This window comes from Esox lucius, chromosome 20, assembly GCF_011004845.1.
Source record: "Esox lucius isolate fEsoLuc1 chromosome 20, fEsoLuc1.pri, whole genome shotgun sequence".
Classification (NCBI taxonomy): Eukaryota; Metazoa; Chordata; class Actinopteri; order Esociformes; family Esocidae; genus Esox; species Esox lucius.
This window is the reverse complement of record NC_047588.1, coordinates 35,134,753-35,153,933: the sequence shown is the minus strand read 5'-3', so window position 1 is coordinate 35,153,933 and position 19,181 is coordinate 35,134,753. Positions and strand designations below refer to the sequence as shown.

The 19,181-nt window shown below is 45.1% G+C and overlaps 1 protein-coding gene across 8 annotated transcripts; it reads right to left on the bottom strand.

Moving 5' to 3' along the window:
• Nucleotides 1-139: 139 nt before the first annotated feature.
• ddx3xa (DEAD-box helicase 3 X-linked a) lies at nucleotides 140-18,395 on the bottom strand. 8 transcript variants are annotated; one of them, XM_010889972.3, is made up of 22 exons: nucleotides 18,081-18,395; nucleotides 14,534-14,582; nucleotides 14,207-14,254; nucleotides 12,466-12,525; nucleotides 11,751-11,834; nucleotides 11,573-11,644; nucleotides 9,997-10,176; nucleotides 9,393-9,519; nucleotides 9,121-9,228; nucleotides 8,869-8,968; nucleotides 8,616-8,751; nucleotides 8,226-8,320; nucleotides 7,989-8,087; nucleotides 7,370-7,530; nucleotides 7,080-7,224; nucleotides 6,845-6,989; nucleotides 6,061-6,108; nucleotides 4,614-4,795; nucleotides 4,343-4,460; nucleotides 3,621-3,777; nucleotides 3,391-3,530; nucleotides 140-3,271 (listed from the first exon to the last, which is right to left on the bottom strand). In XM_010889972.3, the coding sequence occupies exons 1-22, from the start codon at nucleotides 18,123-18,125 to the stop codon at nucleotides 3,174-3,176; spliced, it is 2,397 nt and encodes a 798-aa protein (XP_010888274.1). In that variant the 5' UTR covers nucleotides 18,126-18,395; the 3' UTR covers nucleotides 140-3,173. The 8 variants fall into 8 exon arrangements, with proteins under 8 accessions (XP_010888274.1, XP_010888276.1, XP_010888275.1 ...); XM_010889974.3 differs by having other exon boundaries at nucleotides 10,066-10,176; XM_010889973.3 differs by lacking the exon at nucleotides 6,061-6,108.
• Nucleotides 18,396-19,181: the final 786 nt, after the last annotated feature.

The following is a 19,181-nucleotide window of genomic DNA, read 5'->3' as shown; positions in this document are numbered from 1 at the left end:
ATTGGTTTTCAAAGAAACAGAAGCCTAACAAATCTCCAACTCGCTGCTCCTCTCTAGTCAGTCCAGGTCATAACCTGTCCAGCAATCCTACATGTATAACAAGTCTTCAAAACATGCTTGCTTTTTAATAATAAAAAGGTATTTTCGCATTCAAACTTTATTTTGGTAAAATCATACAATAAATCGCACGCATAGTCTTTTCCCCCATGCAGTGCATTAGCCTCTAAGCTAGTACAGAAAGCAAAGTCTACATCTAAAGAGCTCTGGGTATTTCTCCTCAGGGCACTGAGCAAGTGTTGCTTGTAGCCTTGTGGGATGGAAGTCTGTGGTCAGGCTAGTAGTTCAATGTGCTGCTACAGTGGAAAACAACTGCAACTGAGACCTGCCCAATACTCTGAGGTAACACATCCCTAGAGGTGCCATGTATGCAATCGCAACAATAGAGAACAAACCACATGTTTTTGTTTTAAGATTGCCATTTGCCAGACATTCACTGAAAAAAAAAAAAAGGTAATATAACACACACAACTGGATAATCCCAAACACTTCTGCACAGATACGTTTTGGAAATTTTGCTTTTGCTCTTTTGAGAACTTTAATTCCAAACCTTGGCATGTTTAAATTCCATTTTTCTTTTTGAAGGCCAATTGGACTATCTAATATTTAGAGATGTCAGGGCACTGAGGCCTTGAAACAGCGGTGGATATTATTGTTGACCGAGTCCAATGTCTTAAACATTAAAAAGCTCACACTACCCCGAAATATATAAATTCACGCATACAGGTGACATTCAACATTCAAGTGCCAGTGTTTTTGTTACTGTCTTTTGGTCAAGTTTCTTGAAACTTTCAAAGAATCACTTTTAGGCTTACAAAAATAAATATTTCTCAAAAATGCTTAATAAATTACACAAAACTAGCAGCAAAAGTAGAATCTAGAAATCTGTGTGCAAATGGCTAAATTCCCCCTGCTTAACCCCCTGGTCCCAAATAAATCCTGGTTAAATGTTGAGAACCCCTCCCTTGGTAAACAAGCTGCGTTTTTTCACAATCTCCTCGCACACAATATTTGGAAGCTTAAGGACACGTATTCAAGACATTTATATAAAACTCTAGATGTGCAATAAAATAACTTTTGTAAAACTTGATGTGCACGACAACAAAGAGGGCCTACATACCTAAACTCAAGTAGCACCATTCAATCCAAGATCTCAAACACTGTCAGCTTATGTTCATCAATGTATTTTAAAAAAGTTTTCAAAAGGCACGACACACTTGAGGAGAAACACGGGGGCCATTGGACATCGCCAAAACACCCCGGCTCTCCTCCTCACATCGGCTGCTCCTCTCTGAGAGGAAAAGCCTCGTCTGGCCATTCTGAACCAGAGCTTTATACACATCTAAAGCAGATGAACCCCTGACGGAGTCGACAGTACGTATGTACCATAAGGAAGGAGACCATAGTCCCCATCTTTGGCCACTTCCACAGCTACATTAAGGAGCAATGGAAACCAAAGCAACGGAGGTGCACTGATAACTTGCTCCCTGACCCCTGAGCTTCACCCCACAACCCAACCCAGGGCACATCTGTCCTGTCGTACAGTCCCTCCACTCTTACTGGTTAAACCCTTAGCAACTGGTTAACCCCATAGTGACTGGTTAACCCCATTGTGACGGACCTCCCCCTGCCTGTCTGATAGATGAACCATGCCTCCAACGCAGCTTGAAAAGAGAAAACGTTTTTTTTATTTTATTATTAAGTTAAGCCTGCGACTCAGTTCATTTGTCTTATATCTCCTTGACCAAAAAACAAAACACTAGCATGCGTAAATACCGGCTTGGCTGCACGGTCAACGCTAAGACGGGTTAACGCCGCGCCACACTGTGCCCCCTCCCACCCCAGACGCTCCGCCCACTCCCCCCACCCCCGACGCTGTGGTCCATTAATGCAGCCATTTGAAACGTCCCTTCAGAGACGGCGGGCATATTTCGTTTTGATACAGGTTTGTAGAAGAAACATTCCACTTAAAATCGAAAAACTAAATTAGTTTCTCAATACCACACCCACAAGCCTGCTCTTTAAATGTTTCTGGTTTAAGTAAACAAACAAACGACACCGCCCAGTTATTTTAGCTAGCGGGTTAAGAAACTTACTAGCTGCCATAACACTGTCAAGTTAATTAAATCGATGTGGAGTAACAAGTTCCAACATTGAGTTTTTTGGGTTGTTCAAATTAAACCCCAGTGTGCGTTTGTTAGCACTGAGCTGAACAACTGTGTTAATTAAAAGATCACAACTGGAATGGCTTTTCCAAAGACTACCATATCCTTAGTAGAGGCGTCTATCCAGGATAGAGTGAGCGAAAAAAGAAAAAAAGTTATCGAACTCTTCGTCCCTTAAAGATTAGAATACAGTTCTATTAGCCACACTACGAGAACGGCCCAGGGAGATCGGAATCTACAGTGATGTTGTTAGCGGTCTAGAACTCGGGTTTGAACTCGAGCAAAGGCTACATGATGTCCCTGCAACAATTTTGAAAAGTTTAAATGGATTCATGACTCGAGGGAGCCACAATGCCCCAGTGTTTGCCAAGGTTTGATTAAGTACTTAAGCTTGTTTTTCTGCAATGCTTCTATTTTCACCAAATAAAAACAAAAAAAAACTGAACAATAATTTAGAGCTCTTGGCCACATTCATTTGGTGAAATGACAACACAGAATTGTTCCTGTCTAAATTCAAAAGGCACAGTACATTAACATACAAATGATCCTCAGGTTATTCTTGTTTAGTTTGTTTGTACAAATAAAAATAAAAAAATAAAGGATTTGCTGTGTTCGACAACGACGGTCTGAGTTGCTAAGTCTGACCATTCACGTCAGCATCCGTACCTGCACACACTTACAATCTAAAAAAAAAAAGGTGTGCAAATCCCTGCTCTTGCCCAGCGGATTGGCACCGCACTGGTTTAGCCTTCGCGTTTGCGTTGCACTCCACATGGGAGAGGCGAAGGGGCAGAAAATCACCATGTGTGTAATGTACTGTGTGTCAGTGAAACTACACAGGGCTGGGTGAGGGGGGAGGGTGAGGGGGGTCATTTAAGTCTGGCGCAGTCAACATGTGGTTTCCATGAGGAGATGGGTTCGGTTGGCGTGGCGGCCAGGTAGCTATGGTGACTAGTTGCCCCACCAGTCTGTTCCACTACTGGAGTGGCTGTAGTTGCCACCGTAGCCGGCGTCATTGCCGCCATAGAAGTTTCCGCCTCCAAAGCCACCTGGGTAATAGAGAGGTCAAGGGTCAGAACTCACATTCCTGAGACACCATTCCATTGTGGGGAGGGACGATCTCTGCAGTTATTTCCTAAGATGTCCCCAACAAGGCCCAGGTGCTTACCTCCACCAAAACCGCCTCTGCTCCCTCCTCCGCCGCCGTGGCCTCCAGTGCGTGCCCCACCGCGCCCGCTGCCACTCCCGAAGCCGCCGCCGCCGGGCGTCTGACGATAATCCCTGGCACCGAATCCACCAGAGGAGAACCTGGCCAAGACAGAAGAGTTGTCATGCACAGAAACGGCAGGTGGTGTACAGCGTTGTCAGTACTTCTTCCTGAAGGGGCCCGGCTCTTACCTCTTGGAGCGTCCACGTCCCGTGTTGCCCTTGTGGGGGTTCTCATAGCCCAGGCTTTCCAACCAGGAAGGAACCTCCTGCTTGGCCTCCACCAGGATGTCCAGCAGGTCTTTGGTGATGTTGCTGTTTTTGTCGTTGAAGAACGATGTGGCCAGACCTACAAAACAAAGAAGACCGGGTTCGACACTCCTCTCTGTGTTACGCAGTGGAAAGAACAAGTTACGGTTCTTTGAAAAGTTGAAAGACAAACACCACCCCATATTCAACGGCGCTGGGGTCTCCAGGTAACATGAAAGGACATGTCACTATCTAGGAGCGCTGGACTTCACTAATCTAGATAAGCACAAGCAAACTGGCAAACCAATGCTGATGACTGGTCAAAAGAAAACCAAAATGATATTGATTGGTAGTTTAAATCAGGAACTCCATTTTTCTAGTCACATACAGTATAGCTGTTCTCAACTCATCTTGGTTCATCACTGACTTGGAGCCTCCACAAACAACTCAGACGTCTGAAGAAAATCTAACTGGCGGCGCACCTAGAAAACTCAAGCAGACTAGTTGCACTGTTTTTCCATCGTAAAAGAAACCTTTTCCACTGCCTGTCCATATGTAGTCAACCCTGGTGTTGAACTGGTTAAAAAGAATCCTACCCACGACCCCCGTGTACTCAACATTGAGCCATCGACGGTTTGCTTCCATCAACCAATCGCCTCACTCACCCAGGTTTCCCACTCGGCCTGTACGACCAATACGGTGGACGTATTCCTCGATGTCGCTGGGTAGGTCAAAGTTGATTACATGCTTGACGTTGGAGATGTCCAAACCACGGGCAGCCACCTGGAAGTCAAAACACACCCAAGGCCATGAGTCACAGAGAAAAAGGGGGGGGGGGGAGGACCTGGGTAGTAGCACCGCTACTCTAACTTCTGGAGGAGACAGAGCAGTGGATCACAACTTGTGTCGACAGAATGTAGATAAGGGCTTCCATACCGCAGTGGCCACCAGGATCGGGCAGCGCCCAGAGCGGAAGTGATTTAATGCCTCCTCTCGGTCTCTCTGTGAGCGGTCACCGTGGATACTGGTGCAGGCATAGCCTTCGCGGTACAGAAAGTCCTCCAGGGCGTCTGCTCCCTTCTTCGTCTCAACAAACACCAGGGTTAGAGACTCTTTACCTAGACAGGGACAGAGGTTGAGAGGTTGGCCCCCAGGGAATGACAGGGATAAAGACTTGTGTGGGGTGATGGGAGCAGGAACTGAAATACGACACGGCACTAACAGAGCGGGGGGGCTGGACGTGCGACTGATGTCACCATGGAGCAAAAACAAACTGGAGACTAAGTATACTGGAAAGGAGGATGGTTTTCAATAGGTTCAGTTTTGAGAATTTATACCAAAATACCAAATTTCCTTGGGTCATAATGACACTCCAATACCACAACTGAACCTCCTGACAGCCATTGGGAATGGCACAACCAAACAGCTGGTGTCAAAACAACTTAATGAATCTGCCATCAAAGTAAAGGTTTGACAGTGAAACTGAATGCAGGGTGTGGAGAGGCAGCGGCGGGGTCGGAGAGGGGGTGGGGTCACCCTGTTGACAGAGCAGCAGCAATCAGTAAGAGGCCAAGTGGGCAATATACTGTAACAAGGTTGGCAGGGAAACATGACGCAAACCCAGCGGGCATAATGCCTGCCAGCCTCGGAGTAACGGCTGATTTCACTGATTTCCATATAGGTGAGCATGAAGAACCACATTCACCAGGCGAGACAGTCCCAGCAGAGAAAAACCTCCCAGGGGAGGAGTACACACCTCAAGGACCACCTGGAGTACCACAACAGGGCTTGATGCCTACATGCACAGCATACGCCAAGGGCCTAGTCGGCATGGTGACGGGAACACACCTGGCCCTGGAGTTTCACCATTTCCTTAAGTGGCAATGGAGAAACAGGAGGGCCATAGGACGGTGAAAGCACCCATTCAAATTGCTTGGGACACATTGTAGTTATGGGCGCTACATTCAACTGGAAGTCAATGCATGGGAAGTAGTGAGTGTGGTTTACCGTAGGACTGAAGACAAACACCCCCCCCCACACACACATCGCCGTCTGGTAACATTTAACACAAAGGAATGGCTTTGTCTTAAGATAGAAACACCCAGTGGGTTCTCACCAGACCATACCGCAGAGAGACAGTGCCGGCCCGACCTACAGCCTACCCCGGCCATTTCTACAGAGATGTGTCTAAAGACCCCCCGCCCCCCTTAGGATTCACCAGTCCCTGAGAGTGTAAGAACCATCTCCAGGCCTGAAGCCATTTGACAAAATGCTTAAAGGAGAGAGGGATGTGGGAAGGTGAGGGGAGAACGAGGAGTGGGATGTGATGTATGCCAGTTGGCAGGGTCAGACTGGGGGTGATAGTATCATAAGAAATACTTACCGGGTGTCACTGCAGCCTCCTGAACATCAGGAGCATCACTGGGAATGACTAGATGGAACCAAACCGCCCAGTACAGTAAACCAAAATGCAGTGTAAAGTAACAGCTCTTAACATGTAGGACGATCACTAGCTCTTTCCCATCAACCACCCTCCGTTCCAAAAGAGAGAACAATGGGTGTTCATCACAGCAACTAGCTTTAAGAGACATCAATGTGAATGGGCCTAAAGGGCAATTTAAGACTAACTGTTGGGTGGGGGCAATGGAAAAGGCTAACAATGTCCCCTCATAAAACCTCAGGAAGTGTCAAACAGTTGAATATATCCATAAGGTTGTGTGTATGAAGGAGATGTGGGTGTGAATGTGAGGCAATAAAGCATGTGTTGATTTTGGCAACCTTTCAGATTTAGTCAAGTTAAGTTGAAATAAAAAAATACATGGTCTAGTCATAGTCTTAGTCACATGACATTTATATATACATTTTATTAGTAAGAAGAATTTAGTGGGAATCTTTTTTCATCCATTTGCCTTTTTTCATCAAACCAAATGTTTGCTAATAGGCTACTTGTTAGAACTAGCTACCTGATGAGGTTAAAGAACCAAAGGCTTAGCTTTAAAATGGTTCGATTATTAAGCCGCCATTCTAGGTTTGATACATTTTTATTTTATTCAACATTCAATTAAAATTACATTTCTTAAGGCCATTTATTCAGTGTGGTCAATTGCCACTGAATAGCAACTTCAACAAAAGAACACTGGAATAATATCCATCTGTGAGTTCCTTACCTGTTGCATTGAGCAGGTCCAGCAGGAAGGACCTTTTGTCCCCCTCCTCCACCCAAACCACTTTTTGGGTGATGTTTTCAGAGGTGGAGCCGACACGGCCGACGGCAAGGAAGATGTAGTCCTCCAGGAAGTCACGGGCAAGCATCTGCATAGTGAGAGAAAAACACAAACGGCATCAGAAACAGGCACATTTTCTTTTTTAAAGAAAGTCTCTGATGTGTGTATTGCGGCATACCTGAATCTCCTTGGGAAAGGTGGCACTAAACATCATAGTCTGGCGGATGCCTTTGGGTGGCATTGTATCCTGCTCCACGATGCGTCGGATCTGGGGCTCAAAGCCCATGTCCAACATCCTGTCAGCTTCGTCCAGCACCAGGTAGCTAACAAGGATAACAGACCGCTTGATTTAAAAAGAAATACTCAAATGCAACACTTGTATTAGCACTAGCGTTAGCGCCATCCCCCCCGGTAGCACTAGCGTTAGCGCCATCCCCCCCCGGTAGCACTAGCGTATGCCTGACTCACTTGCAGTAGTCGAGGCCGATCTTGCCCCTTTCCATCATGTCCACCAGGCGCCCAGGTGTGGCCACCAGCAGGTGGCAGCCTCGTTCCAGGTCTCTGATCTGTTGGCCGATATCTGCCCCACCATACACCACGCAGGGACGGACGCGTGAGCGATACGCAAACTACAAGGAAACAGATCAGGTCCGTTGAGAACACTAGCTAGTAACACCCACTGTTAAGTATAAACCTCTCATTTATCAGTCCAATCAAGGGGGGAAATTAACAACCTAGTGCCACAGTTGACTACAAAATACAAATGTAACAAACTTGGATGAATATATTAGATTGTACCAGTGATTGAGAATAGAAACAGAAATATTCTGGCACTGAAGACACAGCAGTGGGAGTTTTGGCACTCCTACCTCTTATCATACACACTGTGACAGATAGGAATGTGTGTGCGAGCATGCCAATAAACAAGGCCATCATATTCCAGCAGCAATCTGTTATAAACAAGTTCAAAACGAGCAAACAGGTCCGTCTTGCTTAGGCTCTACAAGGAGAATCTACTCCACTGGTGCCACCACAAGATCATCCCCTATCAATCCATCGTGTCTGTGGGTGGAGTAGAAGCCCATACCTTCCTGGACTCCTCATAGATCTGCAGGGCCAGTTCTCTGGTGGGGGCCAGGACCAGGGAGAGGGGGTACTGCTTACGACGACCATATTTACCGCTGTCCTGTGTTGGAAGACAAGAGCAGGGGTCAACCTCGGCACAGTATAGATCACGAGTCAGGGGTGCAACTTGATCAACTCCAGATCGCTGGGGAACATCGACACAGCAGGCTGATCTTTGGCGTGCACGCGCGGGTCATACCTGTCCGTTTTTGGCAGCTGCCGAGGCATCACCCGGTCCCTGTGTATAGATCTGACTCAGCACCGGCACCAGGAAGGCTGCAGTCTTACCCGAGCCTAAAGGAAGGAACCGAGACAAACTCAACAGTCACTCATCTTGGCTGGTTTGAAAGATGTCAAGCGATGGAAATATGGATGGAAATCCCAAAACATTCAATTCGATAATATTACTTGGTACAGTTTGTAACGTAAGCAATCAACACCAAATCAACACCCCATTCAATCAGGGTTATTAGGTACTCGGGGGTATACTTGGCCTATCCACAATAGGTACTCGAGTTACTACAGCACGACTTTCCTCTACCATCTCTCCATTTAAAGTAGCCAATAGCTTCTTAATCAAATCCCTTACCAGTCTGAGCGCAGGCCATGAGGTCCCTCTTGGACTTGATGACAGGGATGGCGTACTTCTGGACCGGGGTGGGGCGTGAGTAGTGGGTCAGGGCAATGTTGCTCATAATGATCTCACCCATATCCAGATCGTGGAACTGAAACAGACAAACAGGGGCACTTCGTTTAGGGCCACTTCCATGCCTGTTAGCTTCTTGCCAACGGGATGCTGATTCACATGGAACAGGTGACAGTGACAGCAGTAGGGGCCTTACACTGTCGATGTGTGGTGGACAGTTGGTTCCTGTGGCCTCCACAGGAATGTCATCGTATTTCTCAAAGTTTATACCGGTGTTGCCGCTTGAGAACAGCTCCCTGGGTGATGGGAGAGGGCACAAAAAGGAGCGTCGGACAACAGACTTGCAGCAACAGCGCATAGGACTTTCCAGAACTTCTCCACAGTAACAGAACAGGTGCAAGTTCTGCAGCAGAGGTGGATTAATATGAAGGTTACTGTTGACACTCACGCTTCCAGGCGTTCATTGGGGGGGCTGGGTTTGGACCAGTCCTCGTCCTCCCTGGAGTCTTCCTGCCAGCGGCTGTTGCCTCCACCGCCATAACCTCCACGTTGATAACTGCAGCGGACACAAGCACACGGCTCAACACAAGCACACGGCTCAACACAAGCACACGGCTCAACACAAGCACACGGCTCAACACAAGCACACGGCTCAACACAAGCACACGGCTCAACACAAGCACACGGCTCAACACAAGCACACGCTGAGCGGGTACTTGCCTTCCTCTGCCACCCGATGACCCACGGTCGTTGTAGAAGGATGACTTTCCCCTCCCTCCAAAGCTGTTATAGGCTGCGTCTTGCCTGGGAGCCCCGCCCCAGCCTCCACTGTCCTGCCCACCAAACCCTGGCGAGGGAGAGTGCATAGCTCAGTGAGTAACAGGCAGCAGCCTGTGCTTTCACACAGGCAGGAATTACCTACCGCGATCAACATTACCGTTTGGGAAGCAAGCAGCTATTTTATTTTAATAGGTTTGATTGAATTACTGGAAAATAGGGTTAGATGGGCTCAGCAGACATTTTCAATTTGTCCATTCAGTATTATCTGCACGTGTGATCAATCAATTGTAAACCTGTAAGTGTTGTAAATGAATCGTTCCGATGTGCATTAGGTATTACATAATTACTATCGCTGGTGCCTCTGAAGTTGTGATCCACCATTAGTAGCCAGTAATCACTAGCATTACCGAGTAAAATATTAGTCTTTATGCAGGGTAGGATCTAGAGGACCAGATCTACAGCACAACACCTACCTACTCCTAATATTTGGCCATTGGTATTATGGATTATTAAGAACATAATTTGGCACAGTAGGTTTCCCCACCTGCGGCGTGCACTGGCTGATTAAACGGGGGGCCACCCATGGTGTTACTGCGGTAGCTGCCACGCCCACCTCTGTCATTTCGGGGAGGCCCACTGCGTCCCCCGAAGCCCCCATTGCGGTTGTCATGGTAACCGTTGGCAAAGCCGTTGCTGCGTCCGCTTTCCCATCCGCCCGAAGAGTCTTCGCGTGGGGAGGGGAGGGGGGTGGGGGAGAGAGGGAGGATAAGACTGAGCCGGAGTGTGTTCTATGGGGTTGTCATGTCAAACATCCAAGAGCATAGGCTGGACCCAGAGGCCCATCACCCTCTACCAAAAGGCAAATTAAACATCAGCAACACTAGGGTCAATTGATCAAAAGGACCCATGACAGCCAGAGAACGAAGCCTAAACTTGTTCATGACTAGAAGCAGCGGGATGCAGAAAACACAAGGAATCCAAGGGACAATACCAGAACACTTCCTCCAAATTATTCCCAAAACAATTTAATTGGTTACGCTCTTTCACACAAGCTCAGACCTCTGGCTGGGGGGAGGGGGGGTTCCATTTACCATGGCAACCTGCCCATCGCTACACACGGCCAGGTGCATTGGGTCACTACGGATGACAGATTGGACAGCTCAGCCGACACCAACGCAGTCAGACCAACAGTCCCAATAGACACACCCAGGGCAGGGTCCGGTCAGTTCACAAACTCGTCCAAATCAAAATACTTGATAGAAAAGCATTAAGGAAAACTGAAATGTCTGTCACTGGAGCAGACCCCAACCACGGTCACGGTACCGTCGGGTCGTTGAGGCTCCAGATAACACAGACAGCTGCGCCTAGATGTCCGGTGTGATGCATCTTTCACACCAACCCACGGGTCCTCAGGCGGTCCACAAACACACTAAATAACCCTGGGCCGTGTCGCAAACAGCGCTAGCCAGTAGCCATATTCTGCAGGATCGAAAGAGGACGTTCAGAGGCAACGCTAAGGAACAACAAATCGGCAGGTTTCATCTCGGACAAGAGGCAAGGAGTCCCCCGAAACGTGTTCCACGAAGCCCAGTCCTTGGACGAAAACTGCATCGGGATGCACTAACACGGAGAACGGATGCGTTGCTACATGAGGCTACTCTACGCACAACAGGACTACCGGAAACGGGCGTGGTTAGGGCCGCGTTTCCAACCCGCACGCCGGCTCTGTCCAAACAGTGCAGTTAACACAGCATGCCAAATGAAGACGGAAGAGGAAAAAAACAATCCCCTCACCGTCCGCGGCTGCAGGCCGCAAGCAGGCGTCACACAGCGAGTCTCCGGGTTTCCCCGAAGCATTACAGATCCTACAGGAATTATCCCTTAAACTTGAGGACGTTAGCGTCCAGCAGCTCCAATAGCAAACGCACCCAACGATAACTCTGAGCACACGCTCGCGCAGGAAAACATGCACTAAATGTCAACTACCAGACCAAGCCCAGACGCCAGCCTGTGGCCGCATAATCTCAAGTGACTGCCTATTCAATTTGGCAGGGGGGGGGGGGGGGGGGGGTGTTGTTTTCCATGGGTAATATGCGTCATGCAGGACGAACCAGGCATACCCCAGCTGTCAGAGCAGCTCCCACCGTGGAAGTGGTGAGAGACAGGCTCCTGAGAGGCCAGTCTTGGGTTACCTAAGCCAAGGTACAAGGGGAAGGAGGCTGTGAAACCAGACTTCTACATGCCCGTTGATGGAAAAAGAGCGCAGGTCGACTCTCCTCTAATAGTTAGCAGTCATACCGTCATCCCATCCAGGTGGATAGCTATTTCTGTGTCTTTGGTGGCCTTCAGGCTGCCATGTCTGATGGTACTGCTTAGGAAAAACTTTCAGGGACATCATATTATAAAAGTATTGATGTTTCAGTAAATATAAAAGTGGGTTATAGTAGGTGTAAGATACATTCAGCACATCCCAAAACACACACACACACACACACACACACACACACACACACACAGAACCAAGAAAAATGCAAGCAAACCAATACTGCTAGGTTATTACTGAAAGCGGCTTTGATAAGATGTGTTAAAATCAGATGTGCTGCAATGTCAGCAAAAAAAATAAAGAATATGCCCAGATGGCAGCTGCGGGTATCATATTTCCTGCTCTCCAATACAATTTTGAAGCATCTCAGCCAAACCAGCAGAGAAAAGCACAATAATCAATCATGTTGTGAAGCTGGGTGTTGTATTGGCTTTCCAAGGTCTAGGCACCTTTAAACTGGACTCCAGATACACAGATTCAGCTCAAGTGGGCGCCAATGCACCTTGTCAGATCATTACCACAGAGAGTTTTAAATGACAAGAAACAGGTGACACAGGCCAAACGATGCACTGAACAGAATCTGTTTATACCGGGAAGCCCCCACATTGGTGCTGCTGGTGTGTAAAAGGCCATTACATGCGTCTAATAATGCAAGGTGTCCTCAGCATAGAGCAGGCAGGTGGGACTTACAGAAGTTTACTGGTGGTGGTACAGAATAACCGTACTGTCTACCAGAGGAATAAGCATTCTCTGTTGTGGAACAAAAGATACAAATAAATTGTCACAGTGTGAGATGACTAACCCAAGACAAACTGGTTGCCGTGATAAATGTTTAGTCTGTCGCTGACGTGTATGATTTAACAATGCTTAGTGAGTCATGGTGTGAGTCAGACATTTAGCATTAATTAGTCAGTGCTAGGCAGGCTAACTCATTGTTTTGGACACTGACTTAGATTGCGATGTGTTTTACTTCATCGGGCAGCATGACTGGTAAAGGTTCAACTCCAGCAATCCTAAAGGGCCTTTGGTTAAGATGGCAGGAGGCCTACGATTTCCTTTTAAGTCAAGTATTCATTTTTATTAACACGGCCAGTTATCTTAAGAGCAAGGAATTGCTGGTATTTCATGAGTGATTCAGAACCGGAACATTAGTTGATTGCAATAAAACGTTTCGTAAAACAAACTCTTGGTATTTTGGCCGTTCAGGCCCAAAATTTAATAGCTCTGATTGCAATGCTAACAACTGGTTAACGTCTGTAGTCTGGCAATGACACCCTAATTAAGGCCAGCGATAGTACCTACTATAAAAGCTGCACTAACTTAACATGCCAGTATCGACAACAGGCCAACAAACACAGGAATTACTAGACCGTCAGGTTGACAACTGTCTGTAGTTTTCTATTCCTCAGAAACGCTCAAGTGTCATTCTGAGTTCTCCCACTGACCTGGTAGTGTGGAGTTGTTTCACTACTTTTGCCTTGAGTTTCAGCCCAAATTAAGTGGCATGTAACATAATCCGACATCCTCTGCATGTTAATTGTTTGGACTTTTAGAAACTTAGACTGACTAGTGTTTCCCTGAAGACCATAAAATAATATTTGCCTACATTTCAGTACAATTCCCTGCATCCCAATTTGAATGCACGCAGCACCCATTCAATTGGCACTCTGGATTAGCACGGACTCTGACTGTAGCCTATGCTGGTCATTAACGTGTGTGACCTGACAGCTGAAATGGGTCTGGTTCAAGAAAGAGCAGTCAACGTTTGTTTTATACGTACTTTCCCCGGGTTAAATAGTTTAGTCTTCCGCCTTGATGTTTTTGGTTTTAGTTATTAACGCTCAGCTGGCGTACGCACATAAACGGGAACCACTATTAGGGGAATATCACACATGGAGATGGAATACTTCATCGATTATCAAGTGAATGGAACGGTGGCAGTACTGATCTGTGGACTAAGGGTTCTGTGTGAAGCGTGGCCATCTATCCTGCAGAGACAGTGACAGAATGTAGGTTGTTTTCCCAGTACAAAACTCTGCCCTGGAAACATCAGTCTCTCTTGCCATGGCAACTAGAAATGAGCACGAAATTAGTTTCCCAGGAGTATGGAAGTAAAAAAATAAAAATCTTAACTGTCACTAATGTGTTAATGTCTGGTCAAGGACAATCTGCATTTTTTGGTACGGCGATCCCCGCGCATTTGAAACACCCAAAACATTCTAAACCAAGGCTAGAAGTAGTGAACACCTTTCCGTATTAAAAGACATAAGTTATCTGGTCCAAACTTAGGACAGACCAGCCCCAGGAATGTGTATAGTATTGGTGGTAGAATCCTTGTACATTGAACAGGTGTTGAGTCCAAGGACTGTGGTAATGTCAGCGAGTGTGGATTTCTGGTGTGTGATTTAGTCTGTGACGACAGAAAACTTACCGTTTTTGGACACCTCTTTGTTCCTCAAGTGAGGTGGAATGTAACGCCCTAGGAAAAGTACGAAAGTTATGACAATCAATTCTTCACATGGAGAAGTGAGCTGGGTGTTAAAGCTGTCAATGAGGATGAGAGAACAAGCAACACTGAAAAAGTATCTGGTTTTGTGCCTTAGAGCAAGGCAATTAACACCAACTGTTTCCCAGTAAGTTAAATTACTAAAATCTTTTGGCACTGTGTGCAGCCACTGGAAAATTATTGATTACATCCATATCTGTGCTCCAAGAGAACCACCATCAGATGCTAAACTACATTTATGTGAATACTTACTGCCGGTACCTCCTCCCTGTCCGTCAGAGTTCAAGTCTAGGCCAGCCAGCTGAAGAAAAAGAAAAATAAAGTTTAAGCCCAATCATAAGGATAATTCAGGGCTACAAGCCGCTTTCCACTTCAGCGAAGGCCTGACACCGTTTTAGACTACACGCCCCACGCAGCACACACACTTGGAGCTTTTCAGAGTCTTGAAGGTGCTCACCAGGAGGACCACAGCCTTGTTTTCATTTAATTCTTGCAGGGGTGACAACTAGGGAAGAGCACAATTGAGTAAACACTAACCTTACATCTGGTGTTAACTTTCAAAAACAGAATTTACTCAGACATCGCAAAGCTTTGTGTGTTCAGAACCACCACCCTGGAAATAATGACACACTGTGAGATAACTGGTTTTTAGAGATATTAAGTAGGCTACTGATAAAAGGATTTTAAGGAACACCATACTAACTGTGTTTGACCCCCTTTCGCCTTCAGAACTGCCTTAATTCTACGTGGCATTGATTCAACAAGGTGCTGAAAGCATTCTTTAGAAATGTTGGCCCATATTGATAGGATAGCATCTTGCAGTTGGAGATTTGTGGGACGCACATCCAGGGCACGAAGCTCCCGTTCCACCACATCCCAAAGATGCTCTATTGGGTTGAGATCTGGTGACCATGGGGGCCATTTCAGTACAGTGAACTCATTATCATGTTCAAGAAACCAATTTGAAATTATTCGAGCTTTGTGACATGGTGCATTCTCCTGCTGGAAGTAGCCATCAGAGGATGGGTACATGGTGGTCATAAAGGGATGGACACGGTCAGAAACAATGCTCAGGTAGGCCGTGACATTTAAACAATGCCCAATTGGCACTAAGGGGCCCAAAGTGTGCCAAGAAAACATCCCCCACACCATTACACCACCACCACCAGCCTGCACAGTGGTAACAAGGCATGATGGATCCATGTTCTCACTCTGTTTACGCCAAATTCTGACTCTACCATCTGAATGTCTCAACAGAAATCGAGACTCAGACCAGGCAACATTCTTCCAGTCTTCAACTGTCCAATTTTGGTGAGCTCGTGAGCAAAATTGCTTAAATCACCTTTCTTTCCCATTCTGACATTCAGTTTAGAGTTCAGGAGATTGTCTTGACCAGGACCACATCCCTAAATGCATTGAAGCAACTGCCATGTGATTGGTTCATTAAATAATTGCATTAATGAGAAATTGAACAGGAGTTCCTAATAATCCTTTAAGTGAGTGCATTTCTGAGCAGTAAAACTCCGTCTTCACTGGTAAAAAGAAGCCCTTTTGGGATTATGATTTAAATTAGGGTTATAATTAGGTTTAAAAGTTAAAGTTAGAATTGGATGTGAAGTAAACATTTGGGTTTTGGGGTTAAGTGTAGGAGAAAATGATTGTTCAATTGAAATGCTTCTAAGTCCTATTAGCAAAACAAGGAAGCACACATTCACATAAGTTAGTTTGTGGTGGTACTATTCCATATTAACATTAAAGACTGGGGGGTTACTTATCTTTAGGTGCCTTATTGATGACAAATTGTTAAATGAACATCCATTAAAGGGGTAACTATGAATATAGACATTTACTCCTGAATAAGGTTAGAAAAAAGCCTCCATTAATAGTTGCAGAAATGTAACCCAGCAGAACCTAAAGATAATTTCACTACATTTGTTCCCCTTAAATCCACAATTGTTAGCAGCCTCTTAACCAAAATATCCTACCGTTGGCAAATGTTTAAGAGACCATTAAAAGGCAGGAGGTTACTGTGGTGACTGCGTCTTCCACTTGGTTCATTGTTAATCTTACAGCGTGAATTCTTATTGCCATCTGTTCCAGATTAAACTCATACGGACTGAAAAAACAAGGACTTTAACTGTAAATATTGAGAGTTACATGTGGTTGTGCATAGGGTTTCTAGAATTTTATATTTTAGCACCCCACTGGGCTACAGCAGTGCCGGCACAGCTACAGTAAGTGATGCACTCAAGTGAATAGTTTCGTCCCCAGAACAGTCTGGCACCACAGGCTGCACAGCACGGGCAGACAGCCCGACACAGCAGCAGCACAAAGTACACACTGGAAATGTGTTGTACCCCACCAAATGACTCATGTACAGTGGAAGTAAAGCGCTTTGCGCAACTCTTAATTATGTTTGGTTAAAATGTTACTTTTTCCCCTTTTGCTGAGGTGGCATATATATATATATAAGCCTGTTTGGTAAGTGGTTTTGACGTAGACATCCATGATGCGCGAGTTCTTGGCCTTCATGATGTTGTTTTCAGAAACTTTACAGACGTTGCTGCCAAAACCACATACATTAACTAAATCTAGAATGCAAAGATGTAAAGTAATTTGTACCTTGAAAGATCAAGCGTTTAGGAGTTGGGACCAGCAGTCAAATTTCAGTAAGGGCAGTTGTTTCAGGCACACTAAATCACTAAGGTCTTAAGAAAACATGATTGAATGCGAATGTTTTTCAATCATCAACGGTGCCAACTACCAAGTTGAATATTATTCATTTAAATATGCAGGTTTTTGTGAAAGTGAAAATGTTGATAGGACATTCCAGTCGTTTACATTAAAAGTGCCCGTGTGTTTTTATAGACATGGCCATTGTTTTGCTCATTTTCGGCCATGAATTTTGGTGAATTGTTCTGAAACACAAATTGTAATAACTAGTGAGCAGGCCCGTGAGCACGAAACAAAGTACGCGTTGTTTCTTTAGCCCGTGTCTACCACTAGCATCACCAATACACACGTTTTAAGTCTGTCTTGGCGTAGACAAAAGGCAATGTTCATTTTAGGGAACCCACACCCTTAAGCATCAAGGTTTTGATAATAACACTTCCATACTTCGATGAGTTGTCAGAGTAGTTAGGCTCCCGTTTGCGTAACTAAAGACAGTACAAGAAATAGTTATTTCCTGCGCCACGTTTCAAGTCTCAACAGTTACTTTTACCGGCCGGCAACAATTCATCAATCTAGCCAAACGAATATAATTGCTAGATTACTCAATATATAATCGGGAGTTAGTTGGCGGTGTAGATACTGTAGATAACTGTTAGGCCTGACAAAGCCTGGATACGATTGCCGTAAAATATTTCGCTAACTGCGCAATCGATACCGGCCTGTGTCACGTGTAATGTTAGCTAGCTAGCGTCTTCAGCCGGGTAAATAATATGAATAAGACATTAACAATATATTTAAAGACCTCTTGCTAGTTACTATGCCATAAAAAAACACTACAATGTTCAAAATATTACAGGGACAAAATCAATAAGTTGTCTGATCAGAACTTAAAACTGTTAGGCAGCGTTCCCTAGCTCCGCCATGACCATATAATTTCACCGGCGACACACCACCAACCACCATTTTACCAGCCACATCCACGCAGTTAGCTAGGCTACGAACCACATTAGCATGTTAGCTTAGCATACGCTTTGCTAGTTAACGGGGTGTTCTCCTAACTGCCCAAACTTCACAATTGAAAGTTTCGATTTTATTAAATAAATGAACAAAATATGTAAACACTCACCTGCTGATCTAGACCGTGTGGATTATCGACGACCACATGACTCATAACTAAAGAGAATAGTGAGGATTATTTGTCAAGAGAAAGGATTTTCTTTGTTAGCACGCTAGCTAGTTTCTTTGTAACGTTAGATCACAGAATTCGACCTATATTCCAGTACGAAATATGTAGTTAACTTCACGTCTTTCCAGCCAATAAAACAAATATATTTGTAAATAAACGTTCCTTCCAGAAAGTTTTGACGTGATCGCAAATTAAAGAATCCACTCGAGCTGTAACCGACACCTTCAACTGGCTTCTCCGTGGTGGAATGAAGCTAAATTAACGCACACAGGTACCGCGAGATATCACTAGAACCCGCAACCTGGAGGACAGACCTCGCGATGTTCTATTTTGTAAAAACTTTGCGCTAAAATATTTTGGTACCATGGTCTGTTTTTTACTCAGGTGAGCTGCGTATGATAGTGTAGTACATTTTGTTATATAAGATTTCGATTTAAAAAAAAAATAGAATAGGAAATAGTAAAGGAAGCAATTAGTGATGGGCATTAGGGCTCTTTCCTGTGAGCCGGCTCGTTCAGCTCAGCTCATCAAAAAGAGCCGGCTCTTTTGGCTCCCAAATTGCTCTTTAATAAAATATGTTTTGCATTTTCTCAAGTCAAACAGTTTGCGATAGTTTGACTATGATTGGTGTTAAAACAATTCTAATACAATTATTAAATGAAATCATAAACTACCTTAACCACAATGTATTTAAAATGCATTGGTTTGTTATGAAAAAGAATGCTATTAAACATTTTCATTTAAATTGTTGTATGTATATAAACAAATAGAAACAACTCTAACCATTCAAAACGAATACAATCTGAACAGCATAATTCAAATGCTTTTGGACCTGTGAATTGTGTGACCGGGTGTCCCATAAAACTTGGACTTTAGGGAGCACTTAATGAAATTGAAAATGTTGCACTGTATGGTCATTTTATACATATTTTATTACATTTTACTGTATGCACAACATGCACTCATTCAGGCCTATATATCTATAAGAATAAAATAGACAGCTGATTCATAACAAACCCATCAGTGAAAACGGGTGTCGGT

Coding starts and splice junctions, on each gene's coding strand:
- ddx3xa (XM_010889972.3), bottom strand. CDS start 18,125: ATGAGTCATGTGGTCGTCGATAATCCACACGGTCTAGATCAGCAG. Junction 6,109..6,844: donor GGACCTGCTCAATGCAACAG/GTAAGGAACTCA, acceptor GGTTCCATCTAG/TCATTCCCAGTGATGCTCCT. Junction 3,272..3,390: donor CAGAGGCGGTTTTGGTGGAG/GTAAGCACCTGG, acceptor TCTATTACCCAG/GTGGCTTTGGAGGCGGAAAC.